The 16,494-nt window shown below is 36.8% G+C and overlaps 1 protein-coding gene across 4 annotated transcripts in view; it reads left to right on the top strand.

The window, feature by feature from the left end:
* The window catches only part of GRIA4 (glutamate ionotropic receptor AMPA type subunit 4), a 225,514-nt gene that overhangs the window by 164,382 nt on the left and 44,638 nt on the right, over positions 1-16,494 (top strand). For 3 of the 4 annotated variants that reach the window (XM_065678675.1, XM_065678678.1, XM_065678676.1), the window contains exons 9-12: positions 482-592; positions 7,939-8,145; positions 14,440-14,810; positions 16,115-16,313. In XM_065678675.1, the coding sequence (XP_065534747.1) occupies positions 482-592; positions 7,939-8,145; positions 14,440-14,810; positions 16,115-16,313 (888 nt within the window). Of the gene's footprint in view, positions 1-481; positions 593-1,897; positions 4,952-7,938; positions 8,146-14,439; positions 14,811-16,114; positions 16,314-16,494 lie in introns of those variants that run through there. The other variant, XM_065678677.1, reaches the window with a different exon arrangement.

Here is a 16,494-nt window from a genome sequence, read left to right as displayed (position 1 = left end):
TGTGTAAGTCCCTGGGCTGCAGTCTCCTGGGAGGCCCATGATGGAGCAGGGAATTGGGATAAGCAATTGAATTGCGAAACTGTCATCCAAGTGTCTTTTGCTCCTCCATCTAAGACCTCAGATGATCTGGAGGATTAAGGAACAAAAATTTCCTCTTGCAAAGAAAAAATTATCATATCTCATTTATGTCTCAGGAAGGCATCAAACTAGTGAAAGTGGGATTTAAATTGTGCGTCTGGTTGTAATAAGTAGCTCAGATCATTCAGGAACAGCTGAGTGGCAGTGGCACCACATCCAACTGTGCAGAAGTGGTGTGAGATACTACACCCAAAGTGTTAGATGCATACCACCTGGCTATGTGCATGACAGCATTTTTCCTTTGATTCTTCAGATCACTCTGTTGCTCTTATAATAATTTATATTTGTAACTGTAGTGAATGTAAACTTTTCTGCTGTAAATTATATAAATCTTGTTTTGCAGGTTGGTTACTGGAATGACATGGATAAATTAGTTTTGATTCAGCATGAACCTACACTTGGAAATGACACTTCAGCCATTGAGAATAGAACAGTAGTTGTCACTACAATTTTGGTAAGGTGTTTCTTTTTTTAATGCTTATACTGGTGTGTAACACAATCTCTTTTCTATTTATGGTTTAATTTAGTCTGCCAGTTCCTAGTCTAGTGGGAGGGTGAAAGCCATATATCTTAATTATCTTGACTGTCATATCTGTACATATTTTTTTTGGTACGCATTTAATGTAATGATTCACTTGAAATCAGGGTTTACAGTTGAGTTGCGGTGATTTTTTTTCTGTATTCAGTCTTTTCCATTTTTTACTAAAGTAAGTCTCAGAAATACAAATGAATTCTTTCAACCTCTAATTGATAAATCTTGACTCACAAGAAACTGGGGAAAAGGAAAAAATGCAAAACCTCTAAATGACAGAATTAAACAGAGCATATAAAATTAACTGTTTATATAATGCCAGTGTCCCTTTTTATTGATACCTTATAAATTTAAAATTAACATTAGCAAGAGCAAATCTTCTAAGTAGTATAGTTCCATCATCTAATCACAACTGGATTATGTGTTTTTTAATTGTGAATGAAAAAATGAATTTAGCGGATGCATTTGAACATATTTATTAATGTGCTTATTCAACATTTCAATAGAATTCACATTTTAACAAAATCAAAATAGACTTGGGGGTTGTTTTCCAGTGTTACTGGTGTTTTTGAAGACTGGTTGCAGAGGAGAATGTAGTTGCTTCATTCATTTACATTTTTAATACATAGTTTTTAAAACTACCGTTTCATACAAATCTGTATTTTAAACAAAATATTTAACAATTTTCCCTCTGAAGTCTGACATGCCCTTTTAAGCCGATGTCTGTCAAAGTCAACTGACAAAGGGTGACCTTTACTTGACCGCTTTTAAGATTTTACATCTCAGTTCACTGCCCTTTTCACCTGCTTCGTTTAAACAAGACATTTTAACCCTTTAGAATAAACTGTGTCTCAAATGGGAAGGAATATTCTGTATGTGGTGTTAAGCAGTAATTTTTCTGAGTTAATACGGAGTTGAAAATTATTCAAAGGAAATGTCAAGACGTTTTCATACTCAAAAATGCAGGTAGTTACTAGATTTCTGGCAGGTGTATCAGCATTCATACATTAAGTATATTATCATTCCAGGACACAAATCAACCAAACTACTATGCAGGGGTTCAGAATGTAACTCCTAACCAAATTGTGTAACTTTCTATTTTATTTCTTTTTTTTTTTTTTTTTTGCATGGGACGTTTAAAATATATGTATCATTTTCCTAAGAAAAAAAAAAAAAAAGACTTGGTAATGGAAAAAATATACTTCAGTACAGTCCTCCTCTTTTCAGCCTCTGATGAAGAATCCTATTTTAAGAAATTGATCAAGGAAGAAAAGAGTCCCAAGATGCTGCGAACATTCCTAACTAAGGCTCAAGTATTAACCACCAGTCTAGTAGCATTGAGCTAATTTTTCCATATGGATTACTGTTCCTCTGACTGGATGACCAGGCACTGAACCACCAAGAAAAGTTCTGTGGCTAATCTGAAATGTCTAGAACAGATGACGTTATGCTTCAACTTTGCCAAGCTGAGAAGAGAATGATGTGAATAACAAGCTTTCAGTCGAAATTTTCCTCTCATACCAATCCTGATATCTTTGACTGAAGCTACCATACATGAATACTGCAATTTCCATAAATAGCTCCAAGCTTAGGAGAAGCAAGTAAAAAATAATAATGAAAAGTAATATAAAAGGTTCCTGTTTGCCAGAAAGGAAAAAAAAGGAAAACAAGAAAGCTTTTAAAATGTGTTATCTTGCCTGTCCTGTTTGCATTGAAGCATTTTGATGTGCATAATAAATGTTATCTTCAAAAGAACTTTTCCAGTTCTTGCATTGAAAGGACTGGTGGGTTCATTTTAAAAACCAAAAAGCTGAATTAATATTCCAAAGCATGCCCTATCTTTATGCAGCATGTCACTTTGGGATACATGCAGTTATTTGAAAGCACCACTGCTTCTTGACCACAAGTGTCCCCTTCTCAATGTTTCAAAATCACAGTGCAAGAGAAATATATCAGAATTTGGTTTGAATAAGAATATATGGTGAATTCTGCCTTCTCATGCTTGTCTCCTATTAACTCCCCTGGGAGCTGCACACATAATGCTGATGGCAGATGAGAACCGTGATTCTTAATATTGGCCTGCCAGGACAATGTATTTAGTATCTACAAGCCTATGATCACATACACAAAGGAAAGATTTATTTAGAATAACTCAAAACCCTCTTCTTTTGCTCTTCTTTGTGTTATAGTCATGTTGCAAATGCCAGACAGCAACTTTTCCCCTCTTCGTTGCCCTCTTCACACTGAAGGGAAGTTGAACCACTATAGATGACACATGTAATTTTGGTTGCATGCATATTTTCCAACATTAAACAGAAAAGCTTCTGCAACCGGTGCTGTCAGGCTTTTTAGTCATTGAAGACAGGTGTCGTGGCAGCATAAGATTACAAGTTTTCAGCATGGCTCGCTTTAATTTTTGCCTGAAGCCAAAAAGCTCAAGTTGATTTGCCCTCAGTTTCTTCATTTTTTATGTGTCTATGCTTACTGTGCTGTTATGTGGCTGTATGGCTACTGCATAGGAGACACATTATAATGAATTAGCTCTCCACTAAAAGAACTTAGTACAGTGTTGTCTATTTGGCAAAATATTATGTTCATTTGTAACACAGTGAAAGCATGTAGAATTTACTTTACAGTTTTGGTTTAGTGCATAGGCACTAAACCTATCTCCAGCTAAGAATGTGGTGAAGGAGCAGCCCAGAGAAAGGTGGCAGTAGGGACAGCTGGTGCTGCGTATTCCATGGGCTGCAGTGCAGCCCTCCTTTTTGTAGTTCCTGGAAGAGACCTGTAGCCTGCATGTATGGCCCCCTGGGAAGGACAGGTTTTCTACCTGTGTGCAGAAGTATTCCATCTGGGGACGGCTTGGGACCTCCAAGTGCACAGTAGACTCACTTTATGGCTGGCGAAGGGATACTATGTGCAGCTCGCCTCTAACACTGAGTGATTTACATAGCTAGGAATAATAATTATCCCTAATTTAGTAAATTAAGAAATACGATGACAAGTTGCTGAGATAGAATGTAGGGGAGTAGGGTGGGAAGACTACTCCAGTCCCTCTGATCCCTTTCATGGTACAGCCCTCAACTCTGTACCTACTCTGAGCTGCAAAACTTAAAAATCATGAAAATCCTTTAGAACAAAAGCTTGATGTGCATGAGCTGCATCTGTGTTGTGGCTTACAGCTCAGTATTTTAATGGGCTGGTCTGGCAGATTAAGTTTCAAGGGCAGAATCCAGTTCACAACTGAGTCACCTAAATGTAGATGGCTTTACAAAGGGTACTGATTCAGTTGCCCACTGAATGAATGCCCACTCAGTGACATTTAAGATGCTCTAGGGTATACTGCCTATCCCCAATTTCTTACAGTGGCAGGAGGACATTTGCCTCTCTCGTGCCCTATAAAATCACTCCATCTGGATGTCTACACTTTCAGGCATGTGGAATAAATTGTGCCCCAGAGATATAATTTTTCCTGAAAGCCCACTAAGATTTAGAAATTGATTCTATGTCCCATAGGTGGATGCCTAAAATAGAGGTTATCGGACCTATCCATAAAGGGGCAGCACAAAGGACCTGCAGAACTGCACTTGGAAGTCAAGCAGTTTACTTTAGGGCATCTCAGATGACAGATAACCTTCATTAGGTGACTGAGAACCGTCCTCATTGTTTTGACAGATAAACTCTTGATGAAGTCTTACCTCAAAAATTCTAACTATAACCTTTCTCATAATAGAAGAATATTTTTTCATTATAAATCTTGTTAATTAAATTCTTTATTAGACTGGAGAATACAGTGAAGTTTGTTGCATGACAACAACAAAGACTTCAAACCGAATCCTGGACACTTTATTCAGAAAAAGGAAAAAAAAAAAAAAGCCAAAACAAAACCAAAACCACAAAAAAACCTTCCACTGACATCTACAGAAGTTCCTTTCAGAATAAAGTGTGATGATGTGTGCCACTCCTGTTCTAAAAATGAGACATTTCCTTGCACGAATATTTGTCACTTTTGCAAATTATTTTTACAGTGTTTAAAGACTTTGACATGAACTTTAGAGTAGGAAAGCCAAACACAGATCTATTTGGTATTTGAGTTAGCTACTTTCTCCAGCTTCCCTTGTAGTATGAATCATCAGTTGTGAGCATATTACTGTACACATGAATTTGTGGCAATGTGGTGGAATGATTTGTTTTACATCTATAAAGGTAATTGTTGCAGACATCAACTTGTATTTACAAATGCTAAGTATTGTTATAAAATTGTGAATTATATAAGTAAAGCTTGCACCATTTCAAATATCCGATCCATGCTAGTCGTTGATCATTTCAGTGTGGACTTCTCCTTGATTCACTACCCTATAGAATGCTATTAAGCAGCTGAAATCTTGCAAATAGTGCTGTGTTAAACCTCATTCAGCAGTAAGTCAAACCTGCATTTTACGTCAGTAGGTTAAGTGCTTACAGTTCAAAAAGGTAGTAAATACAAAAATGGTGGGAAGAAGTAATATTTTTATTAGACAAAAGGCTAAAACGAGAAACAGTGAAAAAGCATGCCTACCATTCTCAGCTATTTCATCTGATCTGATAAAAGATACTACCTCTCCATAGATGTCTTTCATCTCTTGTATCTTTAGACTAACGTGGTTACACTAAGATTAGCATTGATTTAGAAAATGCTATTGTAATTGTATTATACGGGAAAAGGTTACATTTTTCAATGCCACACATAAAAAAAAGTCATTAATATATGGCTGAGTGCATGCTATTGATCAGATGTTCTGTGATTGTATGTTCCTATGATTCTATTTCATGACTTTACATTCTGACCTTGCAAGTTCATCTGTGTTAAGTTGCTTGTTAGCAAATCAGTAAAGCATGTCTTGCAGTGCCCTGATGTTATTATAATAACATCTGCATACCTCATTAGTTTGAACAGCTCCAAATCCCGAAATGGATAGAATTTAGAACTAGTGCTACTTACTGATTTTTTTTTTTTTTCTTTTGCAAACAGTCATTATCAGAAAGTCACATTCAGTCCTACCCACATCCCCCATCAATTTCTACCTTGAAAGTGTATCTCATTATTTGGCAGGTAAAGTAGGCACAACAATTAAAGAAACATATTTATTCTGTGTAAAATAGGAGGGAAAGGACAACATAATAAACAAAAGGTAGTAGGTGCTCCCTTTATTTCTAATTTTATTGTTTCACACGGGCAGATCACTCTCTTGCTTCTTCTTTTATTGTTTCTCCTTTTAAAGCAGTCACAGCAAGAAGTAATACCTTATTATACGAGAGAATTGCATTCTAAGAGATTTTACTTGCTGTATTTTGCTCTAAATCAGTAAGATGAGAGGTCCACACACTTCTTACTGTCGTGAGCCCCAGAGCTGAATGCGGTGTGCCAGGTGGGGTCTCGTGAGAGCAGAGTAGAGGCAGAGAACCACCTCCCTGGACCTGCTGGCCACGCTCCTTTTGCCAGATAGCATAATGCATCAATGGCCTCCAACACTGAATTACCGTTAAGGGAATGTGGCCTCAGGAGGCATGTCCATAGCAGAAAATAACGTAAGGAGATGATAGGAGGTGAGGTATTCTGGGAATACACCTGGAACATTCCTGCAATGCCTGATTCTGTCTTAAGGAAACATTAGGACTTCCCCATTCCTAAACCATGTTGAATTTAACTGGAGACTTTCTCTGACACTCAAGTGAATGTACCACACAACTTTCTTCATTCACACTACACAGTGCACTGTTCTACCATCTGTGTATGGAAGTGGGTCCTGGCATACTTACTACAGGGAGTAAGGTACCTTTTCGCCTTATAAATTAAACATGCTATTCCCTCTTGCCTATACAGTTCTTCTCTTGTGTGGATACACACCCCAATAATAGGAGCTACATTTTGGTGTCAGAAAGGAAAAGTTTACCTGACACACTGAAAATTGTTTTATTCAGTACCCCTGTCTCTCGTGTAATGCCACATATCCTCCAGTGTCAAACACCTAGTAAAGGTTACAAAATTGCTGTTGCTTACAGCTGATGTTGATGACATTTCAATGAAGCAAATACTCTCAGACTACACATTTACATTTATTTCTATTTTTGTATTAATTGCATACTCAGGAAATATGTGGTTGGTGTCAAAAAAAAAACCCAGTATTCGCAAGGTCCAGCACAGAAGAAACTTAAGATGCTCATATTTTGTGCTGCAAATTCAAACAAAGGGTGATGTTAGTGACAAGTGTTTTATCTGTAACTAGATATGAATATAAATGGTGTGCAGTAATTTAAAATACCACCAGAAAGCACAGTTTTACATAATGATTGCTGAAGTCTGAATCCACACAGAGCAAAAAAAGAAAAACATGACCTTGTTTTTCTAGTGTCACTTTGATTTCCCAGTCACAAAATGTTCACTGTTGTCATTGTATGGTTTACACAGGGAATGTAAGATCCACTTTCTGAGACATGTTTTACTTCTTTTCAATGGCGCTCACCATTCAAAAATATTTTGATACTTCTTTTTCATGCAGCATGTAAAGTCAGTGTCAGCTTAATGCCATTTGTGTTTATGCATATTCCTTAGATTCATTCTAAAAGACCTTGCAGAATCTGCACTGTTTATTCAAAGGTGCAGTTATGTGTTTCCTCTGGAATGTATCTTTATGTTCCCACTAAAATGTATGTAGTCTCTTAGTAACTATGTGTTCTAAACCTCAAGAAAGCAGATCGTTCAGGCTGTGCATCTGAAGTCATACAGGCAGTAGCCACACTATGTTAGATAATACGCTTACTTACTGAAGTCAAAAGTGTAAATTATACCTTGCATTATCCCACACTCATTTGTACTGTATAGATTCAACTTTTTTTCACCCTTTAAATATAGCATATACTGGACTAAGGTGTTTCATATAAAATGCATATGCATTTTCATATAGTTTCCGTGTTCTGTAATTAGTAAGGTTGATAAATCTTGTGAAATGTATAACCAAAATTGCAGCGTAAATACGTAAATGTAAATATTTACAGTGTATATGTAAATACGCTGTAAAATAAGTAGTGTAAATAGTGTAAATAATGTAAATATTACAGTGGAAAGTGTACCTTTCCAGGATTTCTGTTCATACATTTTAATTTACATGTGCTAATACTATCCATGAACTTTTGATAAAATGTCTGTTGTCCAGTGAGTAGATGACATGTTACGATTCAGAGGATGTTCAATATACTTCTCCTTTACAGTTCTACTTCTTTCATTATAGGAAGCCCCATATGTTATGTTCAAGAAAAACCATGATACGTTTGAAGGGAATGACAAGTTTGAAGGATACTGTGTAGATCTGGCATCAGAAATTGCAAAACATATTGGTATCAAGTACAAAATTGCCATTGTTCCTGATGGAAAGTATGGAGCAAGGGATCCAGAGACAAAAATCTGGAATGGGATGGTGGGAGAACTTGTTTATGGGGTAAGCATAACAATTTTTAAAGCAGGATTTAATTTATGATAATCTTAGTCATAAAGTAGGAAGCATATGTGCATTTTATTTAACCTTAGGATCACAGAAAAGAAACAAAGTTCTGTTTCAGATGTGTGTGCTTTCGTTTGTTTGCAAAAGAATATCAAATAATTTAATGCAAATTCTACTGTTTATTCAGCTAGTACCTTATAATATAATATCCTTAGATTGCACATTCCTTAAAAATTCATTACTATTAGAAGTAATGTCAGAGACCATCTATTCCTGATATATTGTAAAATTTAGTTGGGAAGTATATCACTCATACTCATTTTCATGTAATAGTCCCAGCTAGGACTCCGGGTCTCGTTTGAGAAATGGAGAATCTGCCATCATATATTAAACATATAAAAAAGCCCACTACAGGCAAGTACGCAATTAAGTCAATTCAGAATTAAGAAAGACTTTTAAGAAGAACGCTGAATATAAAATTTAAGAGCAAACCTGGTAAGAGCAGCAACTAAGAGTTTTACGCTATACATATGTGGAGAATGATTCTTCAGAATAGCATAAAAGTTAACAATTCTGTTGACACATTAAGTTTAAATATTTAATGAAAATAGTTCCAACAAACCCAAAGAAATATTTACAGTATCTGGTGTTACCAAAAGTAACAAAACTCAGAGCTGTGCTTGCTGAAGACCACAGTTGCTAGTATTTGAACTAAAAATAGATCAGAATTCTTAGAGAAACTTTTCATTTCAGTGTTGAAATAGAAATATTAAACTCCTAAAACTATTCAGGTGAGAATATTTCCATCCACGAGCTCATAACATGCCTCAGCCTCCCTGTAAAAGACTACTGCATACCAGCTGGTCCATCATCAGCTGCAGTTTTCACAATTCTAGTGGCAGTTAGGGCCATGTGTGGCAGAAGCCTAATGGCTTTCTGTCAGCCCCATTTTGTTCACTTCTGTCAGCTAAGTACAGGTGACAAATTTTGTTGAAGACTCCTCAACTAGCGCCAGCTCAGGAAACTCCTCAAAATGAAACAGACCATGTGTTCGAGGAGTGTGGGAAATGATGCTCCAGAGTTTTGTTGATTTCCCCTCCACAGGGGAATGGGGAGGTTATAACAACCTCACAAAACTGTTCTCAGGAACTGTTGGAGGAACCAACCTCACTTGTCTTTATAACAGCAGAAAAGCTGAATAGCATGTCTATCCATTGTAGTGGCTTGGAAGTAGCTCAGCTATAGGGATATTAGAAGTCAAGGTTTTTTCCAGCCATTTTTATCATAATGGAGATGACCCCTCTTCTGGCTTTTAAACACAATAGCAAACACATGGATGTCAATGGCTGTGCGCTGTTTTATACCAGTAGGTTGTTTTTAATCCTCTGAGAAACTTTAGGAATTGTGAGAAAATTCCCTTGCCCAGGTGCGTAGTTTCAGTAGCCTATTGTCTAGTTGAAAATTATAGAGGAAACTTAAAATTGCACTTTAGTTTTCTCTTTGTTGTTTTGGGGTTTTTTTGTTTACTGGAATATGACCCAAAGCTATTAGCATATCTGAAAGCAACAAAACTCGCAGGCATAAGGAACCTGTTGCAAATCATCTGCATGAAGAGAACATGCCAAAATACATGGTCAACATTTCATTTTTTGTAATGGAAAAGAATGAGGTGAAGGTTCTTTAAAGGATTGATTGCCAAGTTTAAAAAATCCTGCTGCAGTCTGATTGTGAATCTGGGAATGAGCTGCAACAAAGCCCTTGAGCTGCTTTTTTCTTGGAAGAATTACCGGAAGTCTGCTATTGCCCAATATATTTGCTGTCAGAAGGCTCCTTGAGGCTATGTCTATCCCAGTATCAGTGGCACCAGGGAATGTTCCTGGGCACTGAAACTTGCCTGATGAATTTGTTAAATGGCAACAGTGGTCCCTGGTATTTTCCACCCATAATTACTGTCCAAAACAATTTCTGAGCCCAGCTAGACGCTAGGTTGGGTAAGAGACCATTCCCTATAAGCAGCTTAAATGGAGCCGTGCTGGTTTAGGAGTTAAATGACTTCCATGGTAGTAACGCCAGACTGTTCTTTCCCAGCTGGCCTTGAGGCTAAGAGCAAATCCAAACATGTTTAATGTACTTTTGCAGGTGTAGCTTTAAAGGAATTTGCTCTTTCTGTTTATTTATTAAAGTTTGCTGCTTAAGATTTCCATAGGGAATGCATGAAGAGCATCCTCCCTGAAACTTCCTTATGTCCTTGCCAGATGATTTACAGAGCATCAGATTTCCTGGTCTATGCCATATGAAGAAAACAAAATATCAGTCAGCCAGAGACTTTCCTGCAAAGCTGTGCTATAAGAGGATGTTTGTCTTCTCTGACAGAACTCAGATTTGGAGATAAACACAAGTACTCTGACTAGTTGGCTGTGCTTCAAGCTTCAAGGAAGGCTTTCTATATCCAGCCAGGATTGAGACAGAATTTGCAATTAAATTAGCATGTTAACAAGATGATCTGTCTCAGAAACATTTTACAGCTTCTAATTCCCAACCACATTAAAGGATTTGTGCTGGCCAGTGAGATTGGACCTTGCTTGTGCCACACAAAAGGCTCCCTGGCTCTTTACAGGGTACCTCAGTGACCCAGTGCCAGCAATGCCACTTAGCCCCATCCATGTTACTGAGAGTGGACATGTGCCAGTTTTAATCCATGTCCCCTCAGGACCCATATGCACTGTTGGTCATTCTGGTACCTGGACACTTGAGATACTACACAGAGCAGTTTGGTTGTTAAGTAAACTCTCTGGCTGAGTTTTCCATCATGTCCCAGGGGAAACGGTTTATAAAGTGCTGTGGTGTACAGTTTTGCTATGACTGTGCAGAAGGTCATAGTGGGGGGGTGTTTATTTTCTTGTTTTGTTTTTAGTACTCTACTAAAAACTACCAGAAAATCTTGGTCATTTGTCCCTGATGTATCCAAATGCCTGCAGTAGTCCTTGTGGGACTATATAGGTCCTGATATCTAGCTCACAGGAGAAATGCTGTCTGGGGATGAAATACCATTAAGCATGTACAACAGGCGTTTCCAAATGCACTAAAGTCAGCTTCAATTAAATATTCATTTTTCTGACTCAGGATGCTATTCTTCCACTGCTGAGCACAAAAGATCACAACTCATTTCTGTTTACAGTCTGAGAAGCTGTGAGCTGCTTGAAGAAGTTGAAACACTTTCTGCATGATTTTTCTTGGATAGGTTTACCACCTTAATACAAGCACAGATTTTATTCACAAGGTTAAAATAATATATTCCAAAACAGTAAAAGTCTCTTACCATCAGATTTAATCTTGTCCCATTATATAGTATCAAAAGGATCCAGAATCCACCACTACCACCGTACTTGGTAGTGGTACAGCCTTGATTGAAATGCTATTACAGATGTAGTTGATTTAAGTGTGAAGTACTATTAGTCTTTGTCAAAACAGATTTCACTGGCAACAAAATCAGTAATTATTTTCACTATTGTTATATTGTTGAGCATTCAAATCCATAATTATATGGTGTATATTAGCTGGGCAAAGCATAAATGGTGATGATTATCATGCACAGCTATTGTCATTATTTAGCTTTCAACAGCTAAGAGTTTCTGTAGGCCTTTTTATGTAGGCCTTAATGTGGCACACACTAGTCTCAAATAATAAATAACATGATCAGATTGGGGAGGCTACATTATGAATCATCTGACATTAGATCACTATCATAATAAAATGGGATAAGTTTCTGTTTCTCCTCTCTAACTCCTTCAAGTGGTGTAGGCAGCTAGTTCTGACGTAGTTCCAAGTTCAGCTTGTACTCTTTGATCATTTAAATTTGGTAAGATAAATCTTATCCGGTGTTTTACATACAATATTCAGTGTGCTAATTAGGTCTTTAACACAGTTCACACTGAAATCACTTTTCCACCTCACATTTTAAAAACTAGCAGCCCTCAGGGATCCTTATTTTAATCCCAGTAACAATCTGCAGACACAAAAGAAGTGTTAGGCAACACTTTTGAAGACCAGTGACCAAGTCTATCATTTACACTGGGTTAATGAAGATAGCACTATATCACAAATACAGAGACTAGCAGTAATAGATCACAGTTTCCCTGAGTCTTTTGGTTAATTAATTTCAAGGACTCAATATTCATGCATTCACAGTAGCTGAAATTTAGAAATATAAAAGGCATTGACTCTAAGGAAGGAAATCATTTTTCTAGGAAACAAAAAATTATGAGTGAGATGAAATACAAAAATATGAAGCAATGCCAGTAGTCCAGACCATCCTACAATATTTAGATCACAGAAATCAAATTTACTTTACAAATTTGGGGATATTTTAAAATGCGTTTTTCTTCATGTAATACCCATCATCATAAAATATCTATTTCAGTCAAACTTATGAAATCACAAGATTTCAAGAAGCCACGATTTAAAAAATGCTTTGCATTACAAAATATATATTTATATCTATAAAACATATAGCAATTTTAATACAAATTTGCATTTTGAGGCCATTGCACCAGAATGAGTCAGTTCTTTTGAATTATTCAGAATTATACAGGTGCCAAAATAGGTTTAGATTTTAGCTACAAGAAATTAGTTTTAAATTAAATTCCATAAAATATGTATCTCAATATAACTTAGTGTATGAAATAAAAAAATATTATTTTAAGTGCATATACCTGATTCAAAGTTAAGAGATGATGTAAAAGCCTACAGTTCAGTTTCTTTATCACACAAGCTACTTATATAACACTTGAATTAAACTATTTAAGTACATCTTTAATTTTCGGCATGTTCTACTCTCATTGCAATTGATGAGATTTAAATATATCCTTCTATATTTTATTGAGTATGAATGTCCTTAAGAGCATCCTAAAAGGCAAACAATTGCTTTGCTAAACTATGGGCTGTGTCCTGTATCTGAAAATGCTACCCCATGAGATGAATTCAGGCTAAGTAGAAAAGAAAATTCCCACAGTGCTACAATGGCCATTTATGAGTAACTCTTAATTGTGCCTCTTATTTGTTACCTGGATGGGGTAAATTCAGGCAGATTATCTCATATATTGAGGCCTGAAGCAGAATAAAACCTTGCAGAAGACAGATTTTGAGTCTACCTTAATTACAATCAAAACAAAGTCTTCTCAAAATATGTCCAGTTACCCTCCTTAGCCCATAAGCTCTATAGAAGTCCATGCTGGTCACGGAGCACAGGCTCTGCTCTCTGAATCCACCTAGTTACAGCACCATGATGATGAACAGGAGAAAGGCTTCAGCAGCTTCTGTATCATTTCCCTTCCCACTGTTGCATCCTCTGTTCCAGTTCCTCTTACAATTCTTATATTAAGTTCTGCTGTAATGACAGCTTTAGCATACAAGACAGTGGAAAACCAGGCAAGACAAGGAGCAAACTTTATGTATTGTTGAATCTCTAATGACAGAAATGACCCATTAGTACAGCTACAATACAGTATAGTTCATGCAGACACCACTGTTGGCTGCTGTAATCGCCATCAATAACGCTTAATTCAACAATTCATTCATTCTAAAATCTTATCAGAGAAACATACTCAAAATTATTCCTGTCGCTAACAGGAATGGATTTGGCACACTATTTTATTCTGTTATTGCATGATTATGCACAGCTTTTTTTTTGTATACTTGTCTTTTTTTGCTGTCTGAAAACTGATTCCATCCTGTTGAGCTCTCTTTCACCCAAGACAACTGCATGCAGTTTTGTGCCATCACAGCAATAATTAATCACCTTTGCTGCTTCATGCTCTTCAGAACTTCCTTGAGTCTATGAGCTGGTTTCCCTTGAAGAATTATTTTATCTTACGAAAATATGATAATAAATTACTATTTCTGGGGTTTCATAAAAAAAATTACTATATATTCAGTGACAGTAGGGTCATTCTCATTCTTCATTCTTCCTTGAATTCTTTGACTTTAAATCTAAATACCTGAAATGACATACCTAAACTGCTGCCCACCTCTATAAGATTGAAGAGTCTTCTCCTTAGCAGGAATATTAAGTATTGCTATAATTCTGTAAAATAAAAATCTGTGGTATTTGTCATACTAAACGCATATTGAGAGTGTAGACTGTGACAGAAAAAAAAACAGAAAGATGTTCCAAGGAACATTTAAGCCAGAGTGTCCTAATGTTAATGACATACCTTTGGAATTAGCTGCTGAGCTGAGTGTATAAGCCAACTCTAATTAATCTATACATCTATATTTCTTTTTTCTTTATAGAAAGCAGAGATTGCTGTTGCGCCTCTGACCATCACTTTGGTACGAGAAGAGGTCATTGATTTTTCCAAGCCTTTTATGAGTCTGGGGATATCCATTATGATCAAAAAGCCCCAGAAATCTAAACCAGGAGTCTTTTCCTTCTTGGACCCTTTGGCGTATGAGATCTGGATGTGCATAGTCTTTGCCTATATTGGTGTCAGTGTGGTCCTGTTCCTAGTTAGCAGGTTTAGTCCATATGAGTGGCACACAGAAGAGCCAGAGGATGGGAAAGAAGGACCCAGTGACCAGCCACCCAATGAGTTTGGCATATTCAACAGCCTCTGGTTTTCCCTGGGTGCCTTTATGCAACAAGGATGTGATATATCCCCAAGGTTTGTGTCAAATCTTTTTACATTTGCATTCTATCTTCAACACTGAAGCATAAAATCTTCCTTCATTTATTTTCCTGGCAGTGTTTTGAAGTTCATTCTTTAAGAAGCTTTTTCATTTTTTTCTTTTTTAATAGTTATGATGAGGGCAACAGAGAAACTGCTTTGAATTTCTGTCATTACTATTATTTTATGTATGTTAATGTGCATAAATCATAAACAGCTCTCAGAAACAGCACGTACACACTGGCAATTCCACTGAGTTGAGTTCAGAGGAACTGTGTTGCTGCTAAATTAGTTCCATTGTATTATAATTATGAAATGCACACTATTGTGCTGAATATTTGCCTTGCATGAGTGAATGTCCCATTTATGTTCCCTATCAAATTCTACAGCACTGCTTCCAGAATATCAGTATCTATGAGAGAGGGAATATTTGACCATCTGTTCCTGAGAAGCCAAACTGTATTGCTAAACTATGCCTTACAGGGTGGGTGCCTCAGATGTAACATATGATCCCATTCCTGAATTTCTCAACCTTTTCAGGTGCCTGAACTTTAGTGTGCTGTAACTGCAACCTCTCTATTAAACATTATGACCCAATCTTTCAAATTTGAATGCTATATTTTAGCCACTTACAGTGAGATTTTAAGAGTATTCAGCATTGACCTAACTCTGCTATTATTGAAGCTAGCAATAAAACTGATTAAGACTGGATGTACATTACTCCTTAGCAGCTCTCTTATCAAATTACAGGTATTAAAGTGGAAAGTATAACTTCTTACTTAACATCTCTGCTATCACAAAATGCTTGCTTCTTAAAGAAAAATGTGAAAGTTCAAATGGTTGCAGTAGCTTGTAGAATATTTGATAAGGGTGACAGGAACATTTTAATCCTAAACCCAACATAATCCATTTGCAAAGCCTTTTGTCTTTTTCTGTAAGAGGAAACAGAGAAAGCTACTGATCTGCAACTACCATGTTTTACTTTTGTCTACAGAAAGAGATTACCTACCCAGTATTTCTGCCAAATTTTTTGCAATGTTAGGCATTTCCTGAAATAATAATAAGACTGGGATTACTGCTCAAGAGAATTAAAACTTCTGTATGTGCATGATACGTATTAATACAGTGGACTCTGCACTGTAGGTGTTAAGATTCAAGAGGAAATGTATTTAAGATGCAAATGATGTCCCTGCCATTGACTGTTACGTAATGATACATGTTCAACAATAACGGTGCCTTCTTTCTTTCTCTCTTCATGGCTTAAGAGACAGGAAAATGTGCATTATCTTATTCATGTTTAGATCCCTCTCAGGTCGCATTGTTGGCGGTGTCTGGTGGTTCTTCACGCTCATCATTATTTCCTCCTACACTGCTAACCTCGCTGCTTTCTTGACTGTTGAGCGAATGGTCTCACCCATAGAAAGTGCAGAAGACCTTGCCAAACAGACTGAAATTGCTTATGGGACACTGGACTCAGGGTCAACCAAAGAGTTCTTCAGAGTAAGTTGGCATGTCCATTACAGCAGCTCTCCGTAGTGACTGCTCTTATAAGATGCTTGGGAAGTGTGAAATGACGTTACTTTACAGTTACATGTAATATAGTTTGCAACTCCTGAAATACTTCAGCTGTGTTTTTACCCCCACAACATCATTTGCTGGCATTTTCAGTTATTTTAATTTG

Source organism: Lathamus discolor, chromosome 4, assembly GCF_037157495.1.
Source record: "Lathamus discolor isolate bLatDis1 chromosome 4, bLatDis1.hap1, whole genome shotgun sequence".
NCBI classification, from domain to species: domain Eukaryota; kingdom Metazoa; phylum Chordata; class Aves; order Psittaciformes; family Psittacidae; genus Lathamus; species Lathamus discolor.
The sequence above is the reverse complement of the archived record's forward strand: the minus strand, read 5'-3'. Positions and strand labels throughout refer to the sequence as shown.